Genomic DNA, 22,984 nt, shown 5'->3' with positions numbered 1-22,984 from the left:
GGTGCCGTTGCTGGTCTAGACTTCGGAACTTTCTGGGAATAGAGTGAGGGAAGTGGGAAGATGATAGGAAAACATGTGGGAGAAGTAGGAGTGGAAGGTAGGGGAAGTGATGGGAAGCAGTCAAAGTAACAGCAGTGTCACACTTGGTCCGGAAACACACTCCCTTGGGATTGGCCAGCCTGAACTACTCAACATATGTTTAATGATACGTGCGTAACACGGGGTTCATCATTTGCCTAAAGGGTCGAAAGTCCTATCAATGTTGCTAAATGTGTCCTTCGGTTGGAAACGTGCGTTGGAAACGTGCGTTGGAACCTGTCGCTGGCCTCGACAGCGCTTGGAGTCGCGTGCTCATTCGCTCGTTGTTCCGAACGTTGCCCGAAGACTCCGCGTCTCTCACAGCAACTTCTGTTGAGTACAAGACGCCCACACGTCAGTCAGACATGGCCTCGCTGACCTGCCTCAGTCTTCGTCCTCACAACATTACGTCGAGAAGATGGAAGAGAGTATCGCAAGCCTCGTCTCGAGAGTGATAGCTCGTTTCTCTCATCTTCTAGACGCTACCCAGAATCCTATCGTTTATCGCCCACTCTTAAATGTTCACCCAAAGCTTGTGGATGAGCAGGCCAGATTCGAAGTCTGGGCTGGAAACGTTGGCGCGCATAAGACTAGCCGCTCTTCCCTCGAGTATCGACTCCGCGATGCGTCACAAGTAAGAATTTTTGTTGGAAGACTCCTAACGAGTCTCATCAAATGCATCGATGGCGCAATCAAAACTCTCAACGATCTAAGTGTACCACCAAGTGAGCATGAGGGTAGCGGTCAAAAGCATGAGGACCTAATCTCAGATCTTGAAGCATACATGGAACGCTTTCCTGACATCATCAATTGCCTCATGAGACTCATCATCACGATTCAAAATCCAGCGCCGTGGGATCGTTTCCTGGTTTCGACGAATATAGACACTTCGGTATTCGAGATATACGACACTCAACACGTGAGCGCAAAATTCGAGGGAATCGATAGTCAGCTTGCGGAGCGCTTAGGAAAGGCAATCTCAAGGCGGCGTCAGTACTTCAAGTATAGAGAGGTTCGTCACGAGAAGCTTTCGCGTCAAGCGGATGAACAGGCAGACACCAACGTGACGGACACCATGTCAAGTACCGTGGCATCTTCTATCTACGATCACTCGAAGCCACTCTCGCAGATCTACGACTTTAGTGAGTCTCAAGACGTGGCTTCCGTGACCTCATACGACGCTTCATCTTTAGGAGATCCTGAAGAAAGGTCGGTCCCAGAATTGCCAAAGGAAGCATACGATGGACCATTTGAATGCCAATTCTGCTTCATGATTGTGGACATAAGAGACACTCGCGCCTGGAGGTAGTCTATCATCCCATCGCACACGTTCATTATACCTTAGCTAACCTATATTCTAAGACAACATGTGTACGACGACCTACGTCCGTACAATTGCCTAGCCAAAGATTGTATTACGCCGGATCGAGTTTTCGGGAAGAGGCATCAATGGATGCATCACATGCTGCAAAATCACCTCAGGATATGGCGTTGCCCTTTCAATTGCAACCGTACTTTCAAGTCTGCGTCTCAGTCTGCAGAACACTTGCAGACGAAGCATCGAAGCAGGGTACGTGACGAGCATATCGACTTCCTGGTCAAACGGAATTCTCAGCCCTTGGGTGAGAACGCGGAGGTAACATGCGAGCTTTGCTCCGAGACGCTCTCGTCGTTGAAGAACTATCGGCATCATGCAGGAAAGCATCAACAGCAGCTAGCTCTGTTCGCCCTCCCCCATGTTGATGAACCGGAGCCCGAACAAGGCCAAGCCAACCAGGCCTCGAACAAGAAACAAGATTCAGACTCTGACTCCGAGGCCGAGGCTAACTCTGACAACGGGGCCAAACCTGACCCCAAGGACCGGCGCCCTGTCAATGATCCGCCTATGTTCACCGTCAATATAAGCAATCCGTTCCAGAAGAAGCGGTCTTAGCGGCTCGCCTTGGAAAGGCCAGACAGCCAGATGTCGCCCAGGCCGCCACTCTAGAACACCAAGCCCATGATGACGGGTCCGGCCAGTCGAGGCTGGAAACCCATCACTGAGAGACCGACGCAACTTGAGTGAGAATCTGTGGGGGGGGGGGGGGGCTGTGACTGATACCACAAGTTGGTTTGTACCCAATGGCGGGTTGGGCAGAAGTAGTGCCGTTCTTTTGATAGTAAATAAACCAGAAATTTGCGTAGCATAAGCACATTCTGAACAGCATTGCCATGGCCTTTAACATTCGGCATCTAAGTAAAAAAACCATATCAGTCTTCTACAATTCGTAACGGTATTAAAAGAAGAAAGGCCGACCTACGGGCAGAAACTTTCCCTGCGCTACTACTATAGACTCCTTCCTTAACTAGCCCTCCTTAGAGACCGTATCTAATATAAGCGTCTTTACGCACAGCGGCTCGCTAATGGCCATGCTCTTAACCATGTCCATAGCGGCCCTGGCAATGCCGCAGCTCTGCAGTGCAAATCACACGTAATGTACTATGAATGTATAATGTTATCGCAAATCTTCCACCTTCAGCAATGCGATCAAATCACCCAGTTACTTCGAGTTCAATACCTATATACCGCCGTTCTCAGGCAGGTTCAATGTTGGGGCTCTGGCAAATCATGGACTCCAAAGGTGACATGTCTTTCTGAATAGTCTAGCCACGTTCTTGTCCGTGGCTGGAAGCGTTGAGAGCAGAGTTTGCACGCTTAAATTCCCTTATGATCATGGACTCTTCAGTATACCTAGCCTTTCTTCAAGTTAAAATGTAGCGAACAGGAGAACTTGGCTTAAAAGGTGAAATCCTTTTCGCTTTCCTTTGAGTACCAAGGGCAAGACATCTCTCTATAGAGTTGATGGCTGCTTCTATTACGTGCTAAAACGTATCGAACGACTGAGAGGGAAGCGACAAGAAACAGCTTCGCGGACCATCTTCCTGGGACTAGCCAGTCTGACCTACACACCATCGATCGATATTTTTGGTGCATAAAGAGGGATCATCGTTTTCTCAATGACAAAGCAACTCTGTTCACTGTCACATACAGCATTCGGAAAGACAACGTGACCTCGTCACCGCTGACCAGAACAGTATCGATGGGCTCCTTTGTTCTTCATGTGGAAAGCTGGCATATAAATATGTGTCTCTAGCGGTATTCTCTGATGAGTTAAAAGAGAAAAAAGCATGAAAACAAATCAGACACATCCTTTCCAGCCTGCATCAGCCTTCATTTTATAACCTCACGTCGATGCAATGGCAGAGAGTATCAGGAGTGCTGTATTGGAGACGAAAAACCAATTCTTTAGTCTCTTACCAGTCACCCAAGATCCTGAACCTCATCCACTGAACCAGTATCTTCAGTTCCACCTGGAGGATGAAGAAGTCGGATTCTTACTTTGGGCTGGATGGTTTAACGCGCACAAAATTAACCGCGGTTCCCTCGACTACCGGCTGCGAGATGCGTCGAAGATCAAAGATCAGACTCTGACGCTTGTGAACGACTACCTTCAGACCCTGAGCAATGCCTCCAAGTCTGTTGAAGATCTGCAGACGGCACTGAGTTCGCCTGATGGTCGCACATTGGATTTCTTGAATCAAGGGGACATCATCGCATATCTAGACGCAAACCCTGACGACGTCCCTCCCCTCCTCGCAGAGTCAGCCAGAATCGTGAGCGAGATCAGCAAAAGGCGCTGTACTCTGTGGAGTCTAGAAAAATCTATTCAAACCCCAGATCCATGGTACGGATCCCTCAGCTCAGAGCTAATAGATACCTCTGCATATGAGGCATTCGATATCCAGCACGTAAGCACCAAATTCAAGGGAATTGAAGACTACCTTGCCCAACGGCTAGGAAAAGCACTCTCAAGGAGGCGCCAGTATTTTAAGTACAGGAAGGCTCTTCACGAAAGGTTTTCGCAACCTGTAGACGACCAGGTGTGCAATATGACGAACATTCAGCAGGATACTATGGCATCTCCCATCCCTGATCACCCGCAAAAAGTCTCAGAGACCAGCATTTACTATGATTTATCGATTCTCTTCTCAGACGAATTCATCCCGTGGGAAACAAGTGCATATGACCCCACATCAAGGCTGATCCCAGACCTGCCGCAAGAAGCACTAGACGGGCCGTTCGAATGCCAATTTTGCTACATGCTTATTACAACACGAGACTATCACACATGGAGGTACTTCAAGTAGTCATCAAAACCTTGGTTATCGCTGCTAATCATTCTTAGACAACATGTGTACGACGACCTGCGCCCATATAGCTGCTTGGCAAAAGACTGCGAGATGGCAGATACTGATTTCTACAGAAGGCGCGACTGGATGAAGCACATGGTCGACCATCATTTTAGCACATTCTACTGCAACTTCAAATGCGGTTGCACATTCTCGTCAGAATCTGAATGCAGAACGCATTTGAAAACACGGCATTCAGATGAACTATCTAGAATCCGTAGAGAACACACCAACATCATGATGGGGTCTAGACCCATGAATGATGAAGTCGAACTCTCGTGCCCTTTTTGCTTCTATAAGATGCCCTTGAAGAACTACGAAAGCCATGTCGGGAAGCACCAACAGGAGCTGGCACTGTTCGCCCTTCCTAATATTGACGGTTACACTTCAACTTGGACCAAGGACAAGAAAAAGCCCAATCGGTGGTCCAGACTATGGAAAAGTCTTTCATGGTACAAGGAATACGCGAGCATTGCGATAACAAGACTCGGGTTTAGAAAAGTTTGAGAGTTTCTTCGAGTTCGAGGGCGAGATGGAGTTTGAGATTGAGACCGTTTGGCAAAACGAACCACTGCCGAAACTTCACAAAAGGTTGCAAGAGACTACAATTGCACATTACTAGAAGATAGCATATTAGGTTTGGGTGTTTATAGTATTCGTATGAGAGGAGCATACGTCATGAGGCCTCGGGCAAACTAAGCGACATCAAGCATAAGATCGCTATTGATAGCGTCTGAATAGAAGAAGCCCGATACGGAGCAGCACGCGGAAGGCTACTATGTTTTCGTAAATAAAAGCTTGACCGCAATACGTGAGGTATAGAAACCGCTCAAGTGCCCGATCGCTGATCGACTTTGGGTCCGGGTATCTGAGCGATACGAAGCAGGCACACAGCCAGTCAGCGGTGGTCGCTCTCAACGGAGAATATCATTCACACACCGCCGGTGAGCTGACAGGAGTGAGAGCTAGATGTCAAAGCTTGATAAATCTCGTGATGGGGATGATGTAAGCTAGAGACTGATGCAGGTAGGCGGCAGCTATCGGGAGCCTGGCATAACCGAAATACTGTTTCCGTCGGCTGTCTCTCAAGGCACTGTGTGTTTCCACAGCAGAAATCGTACGAAGAGGTTCGATGATGATTGACATTAGATAAATCATGGTTTCGGGGCGGGCGCCGGGGAGACCAACCAGGCGAGCTTGGTGCGAGCAAATCAAACAGGAAGCTTCATAGCACAGACAATAGACTCATCATAAGTATCAATCTCGACAAAGAGTACTTTTCATTAAATCCCCCAACGACATCACCTCCCACTCCCGAAAAGGGGCTTCTGCAACTACCTCAACACGGAAACGACTGCGACCACGATGCCTCCCGACGCCACCCCTAGTAGCTTTGCCATGCAAAAAAAAAAAAAAGGGAACACTTTCAGAACCAAAGCCAAGAAATGACAGCAAGGCAAACAAAAAGGGGGTACGAAGAAGGCAAAAAGGGGTTTTGGGGTATGTGTCATTACGAAGAAAGTGAATTTTGTTTGTGTGTGAAAATGTGTATTACAACGGTGGTGTGGACTGCCTCCCTTTTTTGCGCTATGTAACCAAAATGTTGCTAAATGCGTCCGATATCTCGGATGGCGTCGGAGCTTGGAACTTTTCTTGCGTGAAGCCAGCAGCAAGACGGTCCTGCATGACCTTGAGGAGGACAGCGGGGACGCTCTCGTCTGTGGCGCGGATTGTGAGACGAATCATCTAGGCAGAGTCAGCATCAATCGTTACTAAATAATGTCAGGGGTTAGACAAACCTTGGTTCCGTAGTTCGGCTCAAGACGCATCAAGCAACCAAACTTGCCTGCCTCGGAGGTGTGCAGGACACTAGCACCGACGAAGTTCTTCGCGTTGGGGTCGACACCGTCCAGGACACGCCATCGGAAGCCCTCGACCGTCTGCCGTACAAAGAACTCGTTCAACTCTCTATCCGTTTTGCCAGGTGCCAGACCAAAGATCGCTTGGGCCTCACGAGGAGCACCGCCAATCTGCTTCCAGCGCCTGAAGAAATCTTCGGCGGAGAGATCCGCGGGGTCCATGAACTTGTGTGCGGTAAGGGGAAGCTTGAGGGTGACAGCCTGCAGGGCACCAGCAAGGTAGCTGATGCGTATCGTCGGGCTCTTGTCAAACACCTTCTTTGACTCGAACATGATGACCTGCTGAGACTGCCCATTCTGATAGATTGTGCTCTCTGGCAGGTTCTTCACGTCCCACGTAAGCTTGCCCTTTTCGTTTTCGTCGAGATCCAGCGTTGTGGTGAATGAGCCCAGGGCCGTAGGGGTCTTGTTCTTGAAGTACAAGATCAGGCACGCCATCTGGCCTCTGTATTCGGACCGTACGCCGACTTGGAGTTGCCCATCCTCATATAGCACGCCCTCGCCCTTAAGCAGGAGCTTGTTGTATCCCACATCCCAGTTAGGAGACAAGTGGGCGGCGCTGGCCAGGTTTGGTGCTTTCGTCTTGGGTTCGGCAGGTCCAAGGTTGTTCATGTCCAGGCCGGCCAAATCGTTCACACCGTTGCCGTGGCCATTTGTTCCGTTCGTGCCTCCGTTGGCCGCGTGATGGCCGTTTGTATTTGTGCTGAAGGTCCTCTTGAGGCCACCCTCCTTGGCCATCTTCATTTCTGCCACATCTGCGTTCGCATCCTTGCCACCGACAATCCAAGTTCTCTTATCGCTAGTGTTGGCATGCTTCTGATGCACTCTGGCAAGCAGTGCGGATTGTCGTTCGGAGAATGGCGGCATTTCGTCGCATACAGTGCGGAGAAGGTCGTCTGTGGGCAGTGTGGCGAGCGTAAGGTACTCGCATGCTCTTTGCTGAAGCTCAGAGTCGAGCGTGTGGCTGAAGACCTGGAATGCCTTGAGAAGTTGGGGCTTGATTTCGGGGAAGAGGTTGACAAATTTGACGTAACATGAGAGAATCATGGCTCTTGTACTTGATGAGCAGGCGGCAACCTTGCTCTGAAGAGCCATGAACTGCTCAATGGGACTGCACTTGGGTTGGTCGGCGATGAGATGGCCGAATTCGCCCAAGATGTAGGCTCCGATCTTGACCAGGGTCTCGTGGCAGTGATCCGACTTGACGTACTGCAAGGAGTGCTGAGCCGCATAAACCTGCAGCTCTTCGTTGTTCGTCACAATCTGGATGACACGCTGCCACACCTCGTCGCTGACGTGATCACCAGCCATGGCAATCAGACGAAGCGAAATGTCCACATACCACTGAACATCAGTAGCATACCTTTCAGTCAAGATGGCAATCTTCAGTACCATCTCCTCTCTTATGGCAAAATCGGCGTTTTGGAGATAGTGAAGGAGTTCGCCAACAATGACTTGGGCATTGGATGAGTCGCACATGCTGTAGAGAAGGTCGAGACCCTTCCTCCGCACACTGATATCTCTGTCCTTGAGTGAGCCAAGAATGACGTCCTGGTGCTGTTTGATCGGTTCCAGTGTCTCGATCCGGGCTGCCAGATGTGTCATGGCCTCCAAACCCAAGTAACGAACGTTGGTTTCCCTTGAGGTCAAGAATCGGCCCAGACGAGATGAGATCTGCTTCAACAGCGCTTGCTCGTTATCCAAGTGAATGATGAGGTTGATGGCTTCGAAGAGCACGGCGTTCTGTGCATTGTTCTGCTGGACGTTCTTCGTTTGTTCCATCGCGAGGTTCAGAATCTTCTGCAACGACTCTCGGATCATCTCGCGGACATGAGTGTCATCTACGGCAATCAGCATGTGCTAGCTAGAGTAGATCTCATAGGGAACTTACCTGATGGAGGGAAGTACTGCAGTAGACGCAGAAGCTTGACCTGGAGCCAGGGGCAAGGGACCTTGTAGTAGAGGTAGTCCGGAGTGTACTCCCCGTCGATGACTATCCTCTTAATTCTTGCTGTGGCCTTCGCATACGCCCCCTTGTACGCATTCGCATTATCCTGGGCAAGGGCCATGACGAGAGACGTAACAGACAGAGCTACACCGACATCTACGTCATCCAAAAGCGATATTATGCGCTCGGCCCATTGCGGCTGGACGATGTCGGGGTTCTTGCGGTATAGACGGAGGAGGGTGAGTGAGGCCTTCTTCTTCACGAATGCCTTGGATGTTCTGGATCGCTGCTGTTAGTCACTGACTTGATACTCAGGGGTCAACCAAACGTACGGCGAAATCAGAAGTCTGTGAACCTCTCCACTCAGGGCCTCTCCCATTTCTCTGCCACCAACGTTGGCAATTGCGTGCAGAGCTAGACAGTTGAACAGCTCATTGTGGTCCAGCAAGTCCTTCCGTATACTGTTGACGACCAGGTGCAGCAGCTCGTGCTTCTCGTGGAGGAACAGGGTCATGGCAAGGTATCCAATCTGCTTCTCCGAGTACTTGTTCGCGGAGATGAGGTTGACGGCCTCAAGGTGGCCAAAGTCGACGTTCCATCCGAGGATGTAGATATAGAGGAGCTTCATAGATTGTCAGCACGAGACATCAGCCAGTGCAGCTCAAGATAGTCCGTACCTTGCACACATATTTCTTCTTGTGGTAACCGCTCAGATTGCCATCTGCATAGGAGTTAGCACAACGAGATCGCGCCGACCGACCGCAGCAATGGACTCGTACCCTTGAACTTTTGTCTGCACGTAGGAACTCTTGTCAGTACTCCGTGGCGAGACAGCGCAGCATGACATGCTGGGAGGTGCGTGCTCACCGAATGTTGGCCAGCTCCTTGTTGATTCTCTTCTCTTCCAGCTCCCTAGCTCGTGCATTTCTCAGGTCGGCGATGAATTGCACCAATCCTCGCATGTTGGAGTTGTTGCTAGTCGAGCGGCCGAGGAAGCCGCTCGCGGAGGACGACATGGCTGTGGTGGTTGCCGGGTCTGACGGGTAATCTGTTTGGAGCTGTCTCCTCTGCCCTTCAAATGCCTTCCCCCCTCTTCTGCGCGGGATGAACGAGGTTGAGCTGGCAAATATTGTTGGGCTCGCTCCGGGAGTTTCGTAGTAGAGCGGCGCGGATGCGGAAACGATGGGTGGTATATTTGGCGTCGGGTCGTGTGTTGTTGTCTGCTCCGGTGCGAGCGTTGGGCAATCACTCCATGCGCGCGCGAGGGGTCCTTTCTTTTCGTATTTCTGCTCGCTTACCCCAGCTGGCCTGCTGATTGCTGCGTGGAGTTTTTGGGGAGATCAACGGTCGGATCGGTGGACGGCGGGATTGTGGACTCGGCGACTCGAACTCGAAACCGGCCGGCAAGTGCCGCTGCGTGTCTTAGCAATGCGTTCCCGTCGAGTAATGAAGACGCAAGCAGGGGATTATCGAGAAGACAGAAGCTGGTGTTTGACTCGAGATTGAGTTCGACCTTGTAAGGCTTTCGGCGTCGATTCGCGATGTTGCACTGGGCGAAAGTGGGAAATGGGAAACGAAACTCCAAGGAAAGGGGTTCGAGGGGCTTTTGCGGGCTTGGGAGAAAACGACACTTTAGAGAAGCCCGGAAGGCTTGGGATTGGGAATGCAGCCAATGTGTGGAGATGGGCCACCTGCACATTGGACGTCTGAACGGGCCCATCAAACCACTCCGAGGTACCTCTGCTTGTACTTCTTTACAGGTGATGTACCTCTCACCTCAGCGAAAGCATCCTGGAGGTCTACAACACGCAACACGGGCATCAACAGCTGCTGCGAGTTGGACGTCAGGACCGTCAGGCAAGCGTCCCAGCGTCTATCAGGTGCTTGCTTGTCACACTTGTCCCCCATAGACTGGGCTCTTCACGGGCGGCCTTGCTGCTGTGCGCGCAGTGTGCCCGCTGCTTGAAGACTGGGCGCGTCAGGGGTGTTGCAAGGTACTTCCATCGACCTGTCTCTCAAGCCATTGAACCTGCTCCCCGTTGCTGACTGATGAATTTGGGGAGATAGAAACTCGAGAGGGGGACTTTGACCGGGGGGCACGCACGCTACGGGCCCGTGCAGCAGCGACACCTTCCCCCATGTCGAAAGATACGTACATGTAGGTAATTATGCGCTAAACTCGTTAGGTTCCCGTCAAATGGCAAGCTCCAAAGTGTGCTGACAAGCCGAACAAAGTGCTGCATCATCGAAGTTGCTGAAATTCCCATGCAGAAGGAAAGAGCTCCCCTCCCGTCTGTCAATCCATAATAAGAAAACCTTCTTTTGTTCAACAAAAACCCAAATCCTACCATATACCACAGCCGCCGCCGTCTCTTTGTTCTCCCGCAGCATTTTCAATTTCTAGAAGTCACACAAACCTTTTCCCACATGTCCGTCTCCGCGCTCCGGTGCAGACATGCGGCGCCGATGATGAACTCCACGATCAGACGAGTGGTGTGCCTCGCCGCCGCACCGAGCTCCCGGCTCCTTGTCGGACCCTCCTCCACAACCACACGCCGGTCCTACGCCGTGACATCCGGCGGCGGCTCTGCTGCATTTCAGGTCTTCAACCGTCGCACAAAATGGCTGCAAAAGGAGCGCGCAGCATCGAATCCCGAGGCCAGCCGGCAAGCAGACTATCTCAAAGATGAGGTCGCAAACCGGCTGTGCGAGAGGTTACTTGTGAGAACATCACCACCACCACCACCACCACCACCACAACCACTGCCCCCCTCTCCCAGAGCATTGCTTTACGGCAAATCTCGATCTGACATCACCAACAATGGCCAATGCCTCCAGAAAGTAGCCAAACACTAACACACTATGCTCTCTAACAGGACATCAAAAGAAGCTTCCCCCGCGCCCTCGACCTAGGCGCAAACTCCTGCAACGTAGCCCGCGCCCTCACCCGCGAGAACCCCGACCCGGACCCCTCAAAACCAATCTCGGAACCCCTCGCCACCCGCATAGGTGAGCTCGTCGCCGCAGAGTCCTCCCACGCCCTCCTCCACCGCGACGCCGACCTCCCCTTCAACAACGACATCTCCATCACTCGCACCGTCCTCGTCGACGAGGAACACGTCCCCTTCGACCCCGCCTCCTTCGACCTCGTCCTCTCCTCCCTGTCCCTGCACTGGATCAACGACCTCCCCGGCGTCCTCACGCAGATCAACAACGTCCTCAAGCCTGACGCCCCCTTCATCGGCGCCATGCTCGGCGGCGACAGCCTCTTCGAGCTGCGCACCTCCCTGCAGCTCGCTGAGCAGGAGCGCCGCGGCGGGATCTCCCCGCATGTCTCGCCCCTCGCTGACGTCCGCGATGTGGGCGGCCTGATGCAGCGCGCAGGCTTCAAGATGCTGACCGTCGACGTCGACGACATTGTCGTAGACTACCCCGATACCTTTGCGCTGATGCAGGACCTGCAGGCCATGGGCGAGGGCAACGCCATCCTCGGCAGGGAAATGGGCGCCATCAGGAGGGAGGTGCTGCTGGCCAACGAGGGCATTTACAGGGAGCTCCACGGCAACGAGGACGGGAGCATCCCCGCCACCTTTAGAATCATTTACATGATCGGGTGGCACGAGGGCGGCGACCAGCCCACGGCGCTGCCGAGAGGAAGTGGCGACGTGAACCTCAAAGACATCTTAGAGTCCAATTAGTAGACTTGATGCTGCAACTGGCACATTTGTAAGAAACAACTGTAAAACAAAGAATCGAAACAAAAAATTCTATGGCTTTCATTTGTCGGCACGCCCAGTCTTTTTCTAGTTTGAATTCGTCAAAAAAAAGACACGCCCAAAAAACCGAGCATGCCCATACTCATCATGAAGTTCATTACACCCCCATTTCTTTTTCTTCCTCATCTGGCCAGCAAGTCAAACCCCCTAAACCCGTCTCCAATCCGTCATGACACGACCAATAGTTCCCAACCCAGCCACGTCAACAACCTTCTCGTGCCAGCTAAGCAACACGCTCATCGCGCTACCGACGTTCTCGTTGGTGGCTCCCGGGCGACCGCCCATCTGGCTGAACCCGCTCGGCGCAGCCTGCGGCGGCGGCGACCTCAGTCCTCCGGAGGCCGCAGAGCCCGCCATGCCCTTGTAAATGTACTTCATCAGCACGTCGAGAAGCTCGGGTCCGCCGGCGCCGCCGTAGATGGACTTGAGGAGGGGCGTCATCTCGGAAGCCTTGATGGATTGGAGGACCTCGGTGATGGTCTGGAGGTGGGCATCCTGTTTCGTAGAACACATCTCAGTCAGCAACTCGTCTCTCTCCCTCTCAAACCTCTAGATAAAGCACCTCCAGAAGCGTAAAAGTACGAATGAATCTCACCTTGGCGCCATCAGGTCCATTGTACACAGGAAACTCCAAACATCCCCTCAACGCCCCCTCAGCGTCTCCGCCGCGAAGCAACTGCCGCACCTGGCCCGCGAGCTGCCGGACCTCGTCCTCGCCAATCTCGGGCTGCGGCGGCCGCAAGGTGTTGGTGTCAAAGTTACACGCCGAGTCCTCCTGCAGGGCATCAATGTTGATGGTCCGCCAGGCGTCGCTGAGCGAGGCGGCGTTGAGCTCCCGGTGAATAGACATTGTGGGTATGTCGTTCGCTACGCTGTATACGCAAAGGGTTCGGTTCGGTTATCGATAGGTAAGGATGTGTTTGCGGCAAGGTTTCTATATGCCGTCGGTCGCTGGCGTAGTTTGTAGGTAGCTTCGTCGGATTGCTCTGCGCAGAAACAATCGTCTTGCGTCAGGTAAGGTCGGGAGGTGAGGTAAGGTAAGGTAGCCGCATGGTCATGGTGGGGAGTTGGCTCGGTGTGGAGGATGTGGGGTTCACTGAGGCGGTGCGCCTGGCTGACGACGTTGGTCCGTGCCACGGTTCATTCATGCCAACCCGCTGCAGACTGGATCTTGGCTATCAAAAGCCTCGATGTCACTCATCGTGAGTCTACGCCAGCTCATGTGTTCAGCTCTGGGCTAGGCATCGCACTGCTCGTTGGGGATTTCAAAAGTACAAGTCTGTAAATAATGAATGTTTCGCGCACATCTTCCGCAAACACAAGAACATCACTGAGACATGGCATGTGTAAAAACTAATAATTGCATGCCATTGTCTAGGTCCAAAAGTTGCCCATCTCACACTCTCGTACCCCCTCATACGTATACACAACGTCGACCAGTTGTCCTACTACGCTGTCGACTTGTCGGGAATATCAAGCTCCCGCATTGGGCGTCCCCGCTTATGCGTCAATCAGGTTCTCCTCGTTTTGCTGCACCTGCTGTCTCTGCTTGCCCTTGTCCTTGGCCTCCTTGGCCGCACGCTGGTAGAACTCGTTGAGGACCTTGCCGGGAATACGGTTGAGCAGGTCCTTGGGGTAGAGACGGAGCAAGCTCCATGCGAGGTCCAGAGACTCGTAAATGGTGCGAGCCTCGTACTGACCCTGGTTGATGAACTGGCGCTCAAACTTCTCAAGGAACTCCAGAGAAAGCTTGTCCTCGGCTGACAAAGCCTCCTCGCCGACGACAGCCTTCATGGCAGCGGCGTCACGGCCGATGGCGTACTTGGCGTAGAGCTGGTTGGAAACATCGCCGTGGTCCTTGCGGGTCATGCCCTCACCAATGGCAGACTTCATGAGACGAGACAGAGACGGCAGAACGTTGATGGGCGGGTAGATACCACGGTTGTAAAGGCCTCTGTCGACGAAGATCTGACCCTCCGTGATGTAACCCGTCAAATCGGGAATGGGGTGAGTGATATCCTCGTTGGGCATGGTCAAAATGGGCACCTGGGTGATGGAACCGTTGCGACCCGCCACACGACCGGCGCGCTCGTAAATGGTGGACAAATCAGTGTACATGTAACCGGGGTAACCACGACGACCCGGGACTTCTTCGCGGGCGGCTGAGACCTCACGAAGAGCGTCGCAGTAAGCGGACAGATCGGTAAGAATGACAAGAACGTGCTTCTCGAGCTGGTAGGCGTAGTATTCGGCGGTTGTAAGCGCGAGACGAGGAGTGATGATACGCTCGATACTGGTATGTTTGTCAGTCTGCATATTTTATTACGGTACATTCTGGTATCAAAACTCACGTAGGATCGTTGGCAAGGTTGAGGAAGAGGGTGACACGCTCCAAAGAGCCGTTCTCCTCGAAATCGCGGGTAAAGAATCTGGCGGTTTCCAAGTTGACACCCATGGCACCGAAGACAATGGAGAAGTTCTCCTCGTGGCCGTCGTGGACACCCTTGTTGGTAACACCCTGCTTCTGGACCAAACTGGCCTGTCTGCAAATCTGGGCGGCGATTTCGTTGTGCGGCAGACCAGACGAGGAGAAAATAGGGATCTTTTGTCCGCGGGCAATGGAGTTCATGGTGTCGATGGCAGAGATACCGGTCGAGATCATCTCCTCGGGGTATTCCTACAGCCTGTCAGAATAAAAGACTACTGTATGGTATTCGGGGGCGTCACATACACGGGAGAAGGGGTTGATGGGACTGCCGTTGATGTCGAGGTAGTCCTCAGCAAGGACCTTGGGGCCCTTGTCGATAGCTCGTCCGGAACCGTCAAAGATACGACCAAGCATGTCCTCCGACACACCAAGCTTCAAGCTCTGGCCGGTGAACTCGACTTTCGTCTGGCTAGAGTTTTAGCGCTCGTCATGTTTGTCGAGATGCGATGATCTCATACCTTCTTAACATCGATGCCTGATGTTCCCTCAAAGACCTGTTTCCATCGTCAATAGGTGTTTCTTGTGTGATCGCTCGTTTTCGCATACCTGGACGACGGCTCGGTCACCTAGACATGTTTGTTAGCACACGGGTCATTGGTAAGGGGAGTGACGTTATGTAAATACCTCGAGCCTCGAGGACCTGGCCCTGTCTGTTGGTTCCATCGGGCAGGGTCAGGGAGACAATCTCGTTGTATCTAGGGAATTTGACCTAGACGTAGCGTCAGTGCCTAATTATGCAATTCGCTGGCGAAACCCCCAGCGCGACTGGGCGACGACGCACATTCTCGAGGATGACGAGGGGTCCGTTGACACCGCCGACGGTGTTGTACCGAATTCTCGGCACAATGGAGTAAGAGGGCTCCCGCGGGTCACTCATTGCTTCTGACTATCAGCGAGACAGCGCCGGCTTAGAAGACAATGCGTGTTGGGTCGGAGGGGGGGCGATTAGGAAGGGCGTGGGCGGGCGGATTGATGGAGACGATGCGAGGCGCTGCGATGTACGTAGCTGGAGGAGGTTGGCAGGTCGGTGCAGTGTCGTCGAATGCACTGCACTGGAGCTTGCTTCGTCTTGGTGGAGCCCGCTCGGCAAGCTGAGGTGGCGCCGATAAGATCACTGGCGACTGGGGGCGCGGGCCTTGCACGCCTGGGAGCTTCCCAGTACCTTATGCCATTATCGGTCTCAGTGTCAGCTTGGGCGCTAGCAGTCACATATTGTGGCAGTGACATCACATGACTGCCCGCACTTCAACCTGAAGGTACGAGGTACCTCATCATTCATCCAATGCGTCTTTCCTGGGCATTTCAGGGCAGAATGAACTTATACAATGGTACATATCAAGACGAGAATTGAAAAATGCATCTCAAACTCCAATGCAATTTTCAAGAAACTCAAGACTACGCTGTCGCCGCTTCACGAGATCTGGCGCCCAAAACAGCCTTTCCAACAGTGCTGTCATTGGCCTTGCTCAACTCGCCCGTGATCCAAGCTCCAATATCCGACATGGCGTCCAGATCAATACCAGTGTCCATACCCAGACTCTCAATAAAGTAAATCATGTTTTCCGTAGCCACATTGCCAGTCGCACCGGGGCTGTAAGGGCATCCTCCAAGACCGCCAACACTGCTGTCAAACGTGCGAATGCCATGCTCCAAAGACACAGCCGTGTTAACCAGAGCCTGGCCGTACGTGTCGTGGAAGTGCATCGCAATGTCCTCGTTGCGGATTCCCGCAGCCCTCATGCAGTTCAACAGCTCCTTGGTCCGGGGAGCGGTTCCCATGCCGGTGGTGTCGCCCAGGGACACCTCGTCGGCGCCTGACTCCAGCAGTTCCGTCGAGATCTCGGCGACCTTGTGCGGGTCAACTTCGTACCCCTCAAAGGGGCAGCCGAGGACCACAGAGACGTATGCGCGAACGCGGAGGCCGGCCGCCTTTGACTCGCGAATGACCTCGCGGAAGCGGTCTAGTGACGTTGCAATATCGCAGTTGAGGTTCTTCTTCGAGAAAGATTCGGTCGCTGCCGCGAAAACGGCAACTTCGACGGCAGGGGTCGAAGCATCAGCTGAGGGCTGGAGTTGTGATGCAAATGCGCCGGGGTATTTGGCCAGCAGCGCCTGGGCGTTCTGCAGACCCTTGATATTCGGTGCGAGGAATGAATATGATGTTTGGGCTGGAGAGGATACTTTTCGGGTGAGGAGGTGCTCGAGAATTTCGCTTGAATTGGCCATCTGTAACAGTTCGATCGTCAGTAACACTGATCCCAAAACTCATCAGGCCACTTGGGTGAGCTTACCTGGGGAACCCATTTCGGCGAGACAAAGGAGCCGCCCTCAATTGTAGACACGCCAGTCTTAGCGAGCCTCTCAATCAGCTCGATCTTGGTCGCAAGGGGTATCGTCTTCTTCTCGTTCTGGAGGCCATCGCGAGGACCGACCTCGACGAGCTTCACATAGTTGTCGCGGGGCGCCTGCTGGATGGGACCACTGGCGGTTGCGAACGCTCTCGCCGGGCGGATCTGGGCCTTTCGGCACGCCCTACAGACTGATGGGCGGATGGCAAGCATTTTGAGGTTGAATTGAATGAGGAATGGCAACGAGGGGTCGATCGGCAAATTACAGAGACCTTGGAGAAGAGCTGGGGCATGGGGAGCTTGGCCGCATATCGTCGGCTTCCACAATGCCTCGGCCAGTGATGAGTGGCGCCGCCCGGTGGCAGCTGTTCACTCAATTGTGTTAGTCCAACGTCACAAGCGCAACTACATCACTACATTTCAATGGCATAATGTCGTATTGCAAAATACAAACTTTTACTATCTCCCAGTTGCCTACGTCTGTTTGTTAAATCTGCCTCGTCTCTTGGTATGAATCAAAATACGAGATTAGACAAGGGCCTTTCGCGCTCAAGATTGGCGTACACCATTTAGCCGTGATCCTGAGATGCAACTGGGCGGCACAGCAAGCAGAGAGTAACGTATTGGACCGAGTGTGATTTTTCCAGGTAGTCTAATAGTCTCATGAGCAGTCCAAATGTCTTGGTTTCATTCAAGAATCGCGTACGCGCGTGGCGAGCTGCGCCGTAGGGGGCAACTACCCTCTCGAGGTGTTGTGTAGTAAGGCAATCATTCTGCGTGAGCCTTCTCCAAATGTCTGCGTGCAACCTTCACCTTGTCATGATCCAAACCTCCACGCCCACGATGGAACAATTCAACAATTCAAGGAAAGGGCCTTTCCTGCCTCTCCTCGCCCTCTTCATATGGCTGATGCCTCAACTTGTCTCGGGACAGACAGCGATACAGACGCAGTCGGTGCCTGCAATCATGCCCACATTGGCCGGGCCATCAAAACCGCGGATCACCCCTTGGGACGAGGAGTGTACGACCAGAGGCCTAATAAGGTCATGAATGTAAGATATCTTCCAATTTCCCTAGTCATCAAGAGCGAGTAACTAACAAAATTATACAGGCTCTACTCTTCTTGCACAAACTCCGTCATGCTGGACCAGTTCTGGTCGGAAAGCTGCGCACCGTACAGAACCAGAACCCTCAAGGAGAACGACGCATCGGATTCCATCGGAGTCTTGACAGATTGCTTGTGTCCAGCACACAAGAGTATCGCACGGTGATTATCCCTCCGATTCTACCACTTTACGTGACGTGTTGCGAAGTAGTAGGTATACTCACGCCTAAACTAGCGTATGCTTGTCTTTTGTCTGTCCATCCCAGGCAGAAAACCTGTACACCAAGCAACTTCTCGAGGGTGTCTGCCCTGGTGTCTCCGCTGTAGTCAACTTTTCTTATCCGTTCCAGACTTCGGCCACCACAACCGCCGAGGGAACTACAACGGCGACTTCGAGGGGCAGCGGTCCTGATGGCGCTGCGGGTTCGTTGAGAGTCCCAATGGCTTTTCCGTTTGTAGCTATCGCTATTGGCCTGTTTCTGTCCTTGTTGTGAGATAATGGGATGCTGTTGGAAGGAATCGGTTTGATCTAATATCAACACATTCATCATGTTGGTTTGACAGCTTATTAATGAAACGGGTTTGGCTCTCATCGCATTGATTCAGTGTGCTTTATCCTTGTATCGTTCATAACTGTGTATTCCATTGCGATTAGCCATCGCGCTACATTTTCACAAGTGACGCTATGCCACAATTCCAAGTCAATTCAGTTGCATCTAGCTTGACTCATTTACCCAGATCTCCATAAGTCGCCCTGTAAACGGGAACGTCGATCTGTCTATCCGCGATCCAAAGGACAACCAAGTCATGCTCACTTTGGCGACTGCAGAATCCTCACTTCTGGATACTGTCCAATTTCAAATAGGATTGTCATGCCATTGGCCTCTTAGAAACCATCTTGAGAACGTTCATGACTTTTTTATCATCATCGCTGACTCGGACCTTTTGTGTTGTTAGGCAAGCAGCAAGAGTAAGGAAAAGCATGTGGGAAAGCACAGTCAGACTCTATATGAGCTCCCTCATCCTCATGATACACTAATAGACACTGACTAAGACCGTTGTCTACCTTACAGCAAGGCTGCTGCCGAGGAGTCTTGACCTACAATCCCGGGACGGGCTGTAACTACCTCTACATAACTGGGATACAGCATGGGTGGGAAAGATGATTGGCCTCGGGGATGATGAAGTATGGCAAATGACAGGGCTCAGTTAATATTCCGTATTGAGTATGTACTGGTCTAGAACTCATTGATACAACTGGAACTCACAGTTTTATATTACCGTTTGATACCTATGCCCTGGTCCCGCTTATCGCCAATAACAGAGTGTCGGCCAGTGGCTGAGGATATGGACAATGTCCCTGGCTCCATGGACAGTCCTAGCGTGTTACATGTGTCTTCTGCCGCTCGGCTATACTACTGGTGACGGGGTCCAGGCTGTAAGAGGAAGAATTCTACAATCGTTCTCAACATCGTTCCAGGTGAGGTAGTCGATACTGGCCGGGTTCTTTATTGCCGGACGTGAGATGCTAGAAGATTCCTTCAGCAGCAAACTGCAAGGCTCACTTTCTATCGTATCCCTGTAGATGCGAGACATGGTTGTTGACCAAGGCGATATCGACCATGACAGCTACTCCAGACACAACAGATTCCACCAATGGCTTTCATGAAACCTATCCACCCACAGTTTTGGCATCAGCCTCCCAGTCTTTCTATCATCTGAGAGCCCATAGAAGACACAAAACACTTGGGGGGCAGCTGGGTATCCCAATTTTGGATACCCGGCTGGCTCCTTGCTTCCGCTTCAAAGTCTGGCATCTACTTCCCGCCGGAGAGAAGAGTAGCACCGCCACTTCTTTGTCCGGGGAGTGAATTTTCGAAAAAGTTACTCTCATACCTGGACGAGCGCTCCATCGTAAGGTACCTGAAGATCGACGCTCCCCGCGGTCAGGTACTTACTCTCCCGAGTTCCTCAGGGTTCGCATCTTTGTCTGACACAGTGTCCACGACTTCTTTCGCTCTGTCGCCGCCTTCTTGCTCACATAGCCACAGTGTAAAAGTGTGAGCCAACATGGTTTGCAGATTTTCCTTGCTATCTCCGACGGATCATAGGCACTTGCTCCCACTCATTCATGTTGGCCCTCATGTATGATATGAGGAGATTTCTTTTTTGTGCTGTGCTCGAAACGACGTAAAATTGTCAGCAAAGGATGTAGGAAGTTGCGATAATCGAGACCAGTGAATTAGAAGTAAGGTACGGCAGTAGGCGAAAGACAGTTGAACCAGGCATTTGGTGCATCTGTCAGGCGGCGTAGGGGACATGTCATTGGCCAACCCAGTAAGACGGCTGGCCTTGTGGGTGTTCATGGGGCGGATCTTCAGGCACAGCGCACCCCAATTGACTCAACCGAAACCTTATTTTCGCTGCCCCTGGCGACCATTCGACGACACTCTATTGACTTTTCACTTACACGGCTCACTTACACAGTCCACTTACACCGGGTTACACAGCCGAAAACCGGACCTTCTTTTTCCTCTACTGAACCGCACAGTAGGACTAAAGTAGAAGCGAACGTTCAAAGTCCGGTTAAGTGGCATTGCTGGTGGCTTGGTCAACTGGACATCAAACACTTCAGTCCATTTGACTTTCACCCAAGATTCCATGGAACTCTCTGCAAGACAAATGAATGTGAAATGCCCTCGACAACCCGGCGTCTAGGTCTTCCAGGTTTGGCGTACCTTGAAAGATCTCAGGATCGGATGATGGAGAACTTCATGGATGGCTAATTGGTACCTAGAGCAGTTTGTACTCTTGGTATTTGCGTCTGGCAGCCCAGAGTGGCTGTGTCTCGAACCATGGAACGACAGTGACTCCAGCCTTCAATGGTCTAAAAAGGTGTGAGCAGACCGGACGCTCGTTGCCTCGAGCATCGCCCACTATTGTAGAACTGATATTGAGCAATGATCTTGAAACTGGTATCATAACGAATAAAAGTGCAATGGATATCGTTCAAGTTGGCAGAACAGAAGTTCGATTGATATCGTTGCGTTCCAACATCCAGAAGTGGCATCTCTATACCGGAAAGCAACAAAAAAGATGCTCTCAAGTCGCAAGAACCTCCTTCAATGGACCGCAATGTCCATAATCCTCAAGCTCTCGAATCCCCAAGCCCTCACATCCACAACTCCCTCTATCTCCGCGTCAATTGCTCCACTCGTTACCAGACTCCTTAGACTGTGCCCAATCCTCTCTCGTCATTCTTGGGTGCCTCTAGTGATGTATGCCCTGAACACTTACCTGGACAGAAAAGTCATCCAGTTACCGCTCCCAATCCGAACTATGTTTGCTGTACCTGGACGCCCGGGCATTTGCCTTCGAATTCCAGTCACAGAGTGGCTGTTTTACACTCCTGAACCCCTCTACTTGCCGCCATTTTGCTTCTTGGACGTGTGCGTTGGCCGGAATGGCATCACCGGAGATACAACCTCTTCAACTTATGCTTCCCGGAGTGCGGGAGCATCGTGAACCTCTATAGCTTCTGCTTCTTCTTGTCTCCTATAAAGTGCCAAGTATTCCTCTGTCTTGTGGTTGTCAGCTTCTCTAGTCTTCATCACACTGCAGTTCATCTGGCCTACATTCATAAATCCAATTGAACTACAACTCCTCTCATCATATACTCGTTACAACCAACGAACACAATGGATTACCAGAACTTCCAGATGAATCCGGACTACTACCCGATCAGTCAGTCCTGGGACGAAAGTCTTGGCATGGTCGTGCCCAATTACACCGAAGACATTGATTGGATGAGTGAGGGTGTCCAAAATCAACTGACCGAGATGGCTTCCAACCTGTCTCATTCGATCTCCCCACAAGATTCGTACGGAACTGTCACCTCTGGTGTCGTCCAAGGCGCCGGAGTATCCGCCATTGAATCAGGCCTGGCAGGGGGTATGGACGCCAGCAACAGCGGCGGATATCACTTCCAAGAGCAAATGTCATATTCAAATGGCCCTGCTCTTCCCCCCGCTCCTATTCCTGTCCCCCTTGGGCCCTTCTTCGCGCCCGAAGCTCCCGCCACCGGCAGCGTATTCGCTCCGGAATTCGACGAGGATGTCAGCAGTAACAACAACTTCCCCGACGACAATATGGCGGGCAGCACCATTTCCAACCCGGCCTACTACTTGCATTTCGGCGGCAACTCTACCCCCGTCGATGACACGGAGGCCGGCAGCAGCCCTTTTCTCGCTGCCGAGGACTACAGCTCTCCCTCAGTCGACGACAATGTCGTCAGGGACGTCCTCGGCCCAAACAATCAGGACGCAAGAGTCCAGAAGAGAGGCAAGGGCAAGGGCAAAGCCAAAGCCCCGCGCAGGGCAAAGGAGACCACGCCAGACAGGCCCGCTCGCGCCGTCAGGGCCTTCTCCTGCAAGTCGTGCCGCAGGAAGAAGACAAAGTGCGACGGAAGCCCCGGCCACGCCTGTTCCAAGTGCCAAAAGGGCGGAACGGCGTGCGAGATTGACGGGAAAGATGGCCGCACCAACAAAACCATCCTCGACAAGTACGAGAGCCTTCGCGTTGCCCTCAACGCCCATCTCGTCAGGGTGGCCCAGATCTGCCACTACTTTTGCGGGTACACTTCTGAGCCCCAAGATCGTTGTCTAGTCGCGGCTGGAGCCGCTAAAACCCTTGAGGTGTTCCGCATGAGGGGCATCACGATCGAGCCCTGGCGACTTCAGGATATCTTGTGGGTGAAAGACTTCGAGACGCACCAGCTTCCGGAACACCGAACTCGCTTGGGTGAAATCGGCAAGCTGGTCAAGGAAAAGACGATGATCCTGGCCAAGATCATAGAGATGGTCACGAAAGGGGATTCCAACCTCTGGGATCATGGCCGCAGGTTGATCCATGGACTATTCGACCGCAATACAGCCCTCGAGGTTCTCGACAAAGAGATCAAGGCTGTGTTCATTACGGACAAGCAAGACTTTGTCTACAAGGTCCTGGCAAATGAGGTCGATGAGATCATTGCCCAACACCTCTAAGTGGGGGAGGGTACAGGGAATCGGGGAGTCTGTGGGTGTGGGGTTCT

The 22,984-nt window shown here is 52.3% G+C and overlaps 9 protein-coding genes across 9 annotated transcripts; 5 read left to right on the top strand and 4 right to left on the bottom strand.

Moving 5' to 3' along the window:
• The first annotated feature begins 487 nt into the window (after positions 1–487).
• On the top strand, positions 488–2,157 carry BDZ83DRAFT_601275 (uncharacterized protein). Its single transcript, XM_060507091.1, has 2 exons — positions 488–1,383; positions 1,441–2,157. The coding sequence occupies exons 1-2, from the start codon at positions 497–499 to the stop codon at positions 2,009–2,011; spliced, it is 1,458 nt and encodes a 485-aa protein (XP_060370535.1). The 5' UTR covers positions 488–496; the 3' UTR covers positions 2,012–2,157.
• A 1,158-nt stretch (positions 2,158–3,315) lies between these two features.
• On the top strand, positions 3,316–4,815 carry BDZ83DRAFT_646832 (uncharacterized protein; the record flags this gene model as incomplete). Its single annotated transcript, XM_060510019.1, has 2 exons — positions 3,316–4,253; positions 4,338–4,815. 2 exons carry the CDS (start codon positions 3,316–3,318, stop codon positions 4,813–4,815), a joined length of 1,416 nt encoding a protein of 471 aa, XP_060370534.1.
• Positions 4,816–5,895: 1,080 nt separating this feature from the next.
• On the bottom strand, positions 5,896–8,803 carry BDZ83DRAFT_646831 (adaptin N terminal region-domain-containing protein; the record flags this gene model as incomplete). Its single annotated transcript, XM_060510018.1, has 4 exons — positions 5,896–6,054; positions 6,108–8,068; positions 8,119–8,453; positions 8,508–8,803. The coding sequence occupies 4 exons, from the start codon at positions 8,801–8,803 to the stop codon at positions 5,896–5,898; spliced, it is 2,751 nt and encodes a 916-aa protein (XP_060370533.1).
• A 1,799-nt stretch (positions 8,804–10,602) lies between these two features.
• On the top strand, positions 10,603–11,873 carry BDZ83DRAFT_715562 (methyltransferase; the record flags this gene model as incomplete). The annotated part of the gene is made up of 2 exons (XM_060511756.1): positions 10,603–10,896; positions 11,052–11,873. 2 exons carry the CDS (start codon positions 10,603–10,605, stop codon positions 11,871–11,873), a joined length of 1,116 nt encoding a protein of 371 aa, XP_060370532.1.
• A 225-nt stretch (positions 11,874–12,098) lies between these two features.
• Positions 12,099–12,801, bottom strand: BDZ83DRAFT_747262 (actin-related protein 2/3 complex subunit 5; the record flags this gene model as incomplete). Its single annotated transcript, XM_060513407.1, has 2 exons — positions 12,099–12,446; positions 12,547–12,801. The coding sequence occupies 2 exons, from the start codon at positions 12,799–12,801 to the stop codon at positions 12,099–12,101; spliced, it is 603 nt and encodes a 200-aa protein (XP_060370531.1).
• A 172-nt stretch (positions 12,802–12,973) lies between these two features.
• Positions 12,974–15,564, bottom strand: BDZ83DRAFT_601266 (V-type ATPase). Its single transcript, XM_060507089.1, has 7 exons — positions 15,221–15,564; positions 15,064–15,148; positions 14,986–15,005; positions 14,898–14,933; positions 14,683–14,844; positions 14,303–14,628; positions 12,974–14,244 (listed from the first exon to the last, which is right to left on the bottom strand). Exons 1-7 carry the CDS (start codon positions 15,314–15,316, stop codon positions 13,452–13,454), a joined length of 1,518 nt encoding a protein of 505 aa, XP_060370530.1. The 5' UTR covers positions 15,317–15,564; the 3' UTR covers positions 12,974–13,451.
• A 102-nt stretch (positions 15,565–15,666) lies between these two features.
• On the bottom strand, positions 15,667–17,138 carry BDZ83DRAFT_601263 (uncharacterized protein). Its single transcript, XM_060507088.1, has 2 exons — positions 16,731–17,138; positions 15,667–16,665 (listed from the first exon to the last, which is right to left on the bottom strand). The coding sequence occupies exons 1-2, from the start codon at positions 16,998–17,000 to the stop codon at positions 15,835–15,837; spliced, it is 1,101 nt and encodes a 366-aa protein (XP_060370529.1). The 5' UTR covers positions 17,001–17,138; the 3' UTR covers positions 15,667–15,834.
• Positions 17,139–20,839: 3,701 nt separating this feature from the next.
• BDZ83DRAFT_601255 (uncharacterized protein) lies at positions 20,840–21,622 on the top strand. Its single transcript, XM_060507087.1, has one exon. The coding sequence runs from the start codon at positions 20,989–20,991 to the stop codon at positions 21,415–21,417; it is 429 nt and encodes a 142-aa protein (XP_060370528.1). The 5' UTR covers positions 20,840–20,988; the 3' UTR covers positions 21,418–21,622.
• Positions 21,591–22,937, top strand: BDZ83DRAFT_646827 (uncharacterized protein; the record flags this gene model as incomplete). The annotated part of the gene is made up of 1 exon (XM_060510017.1): positions 21,591–22,937. One exon carries the CDS (start codon positions 21,591–21,593, stop codon positions 22,935–22,937), a length of 1,347 nt encoding a protein of 448 aa, XP_060370527.1.
• Between the last annotated feature and the right edge of the window lie 47 nt (positions 22,938–22,984).

Source organism: Colletotrichum acutatum, assembly GCF_030867785.1.
Source record: "Colletotrichum acutatum strain CBS 112980 chromosome Unknown BDZ83scaffold_6, whole genome shotgun sequence".
NCBI lineage: Eukaryota > Fungi > Ascomycota > Sordariomycetes > Glomerellales > Glomerellaceae > Colletotrichum > Colletotrichum acutatum.
Note: the sequence above shows the minus strand (reverse complement) of the source record. Positions and strands in the feature narration are given on the sequence as shown.

What these genes read in the sequence shown, in the direction of transcription:
- BDZ83DRAFT_601266 (XM_060507089.1), bottom strand. Translation starts at nt 15,316, where the DNA reads ATGAGTGACCCGCGGGAGCCCTCTTACTCCATTGTGCCGAGAATTCGG. An exon ending in CCAGGTCCTCGAGGCTCGAG is followed by an intron (nt 15,006 to 15,063) that starts GTATTTACATAA and finishes AAACATGTCTAG; the next exon opens with GTGACCGAGCCGTCGTCCAG. An exon ending in CAGGCATCGATGTTAAGAAG is followed by an intron (nt 14,845 to 14,897) that starts GTATGAGATCAT and finishes AACTCTAGCCAG; the next exon opens with ACGAAAGTCGAGTTCACCGG.
- BDZ83DRAFT_601263 (XM_060507088.1), bottom strand. Translation starts at nt 17,000, where the DNA reads ATGCTTGCCATCCGCCCATCAGTCTGTAGGGCGTGCCGAAAGGCCCAG. An exon ending in CGCCGAAATGGGTTCCCCAG is followed by an intron (nt 16,666 to 16,730) that starts GTAAGCTCACCC and finishes GAACTGTTACAG; the next exon opens with ATGGCCAATTCAAGCGAAAT.
- BDZ83DRAFT_601255 (XM_060507087.1), top strand. Translation starts at nt 20,989, where the DNA reads ATGCTCTCAAGTCGCAAGAACCTCCTTCAATGGACCGCAATGTCCATA.
- BDZ83DRAFT_601275 (XM_060507091.1), top strand. Translation starts at nt 497, where the DNA reads ATGGAAGAGAGTATCGCAAGCCTCGTCTCGAGAGTGATAGCTCGTTTC. An exon ending in AGAGACACTCGCGCCTGGAG is followed by an intron (nt 1,384 to 1,440) that starts GTAGTCTATCAT and finishes CTATATTCTAAG; the next exon opens with ACAACATGTGTACGACGACC.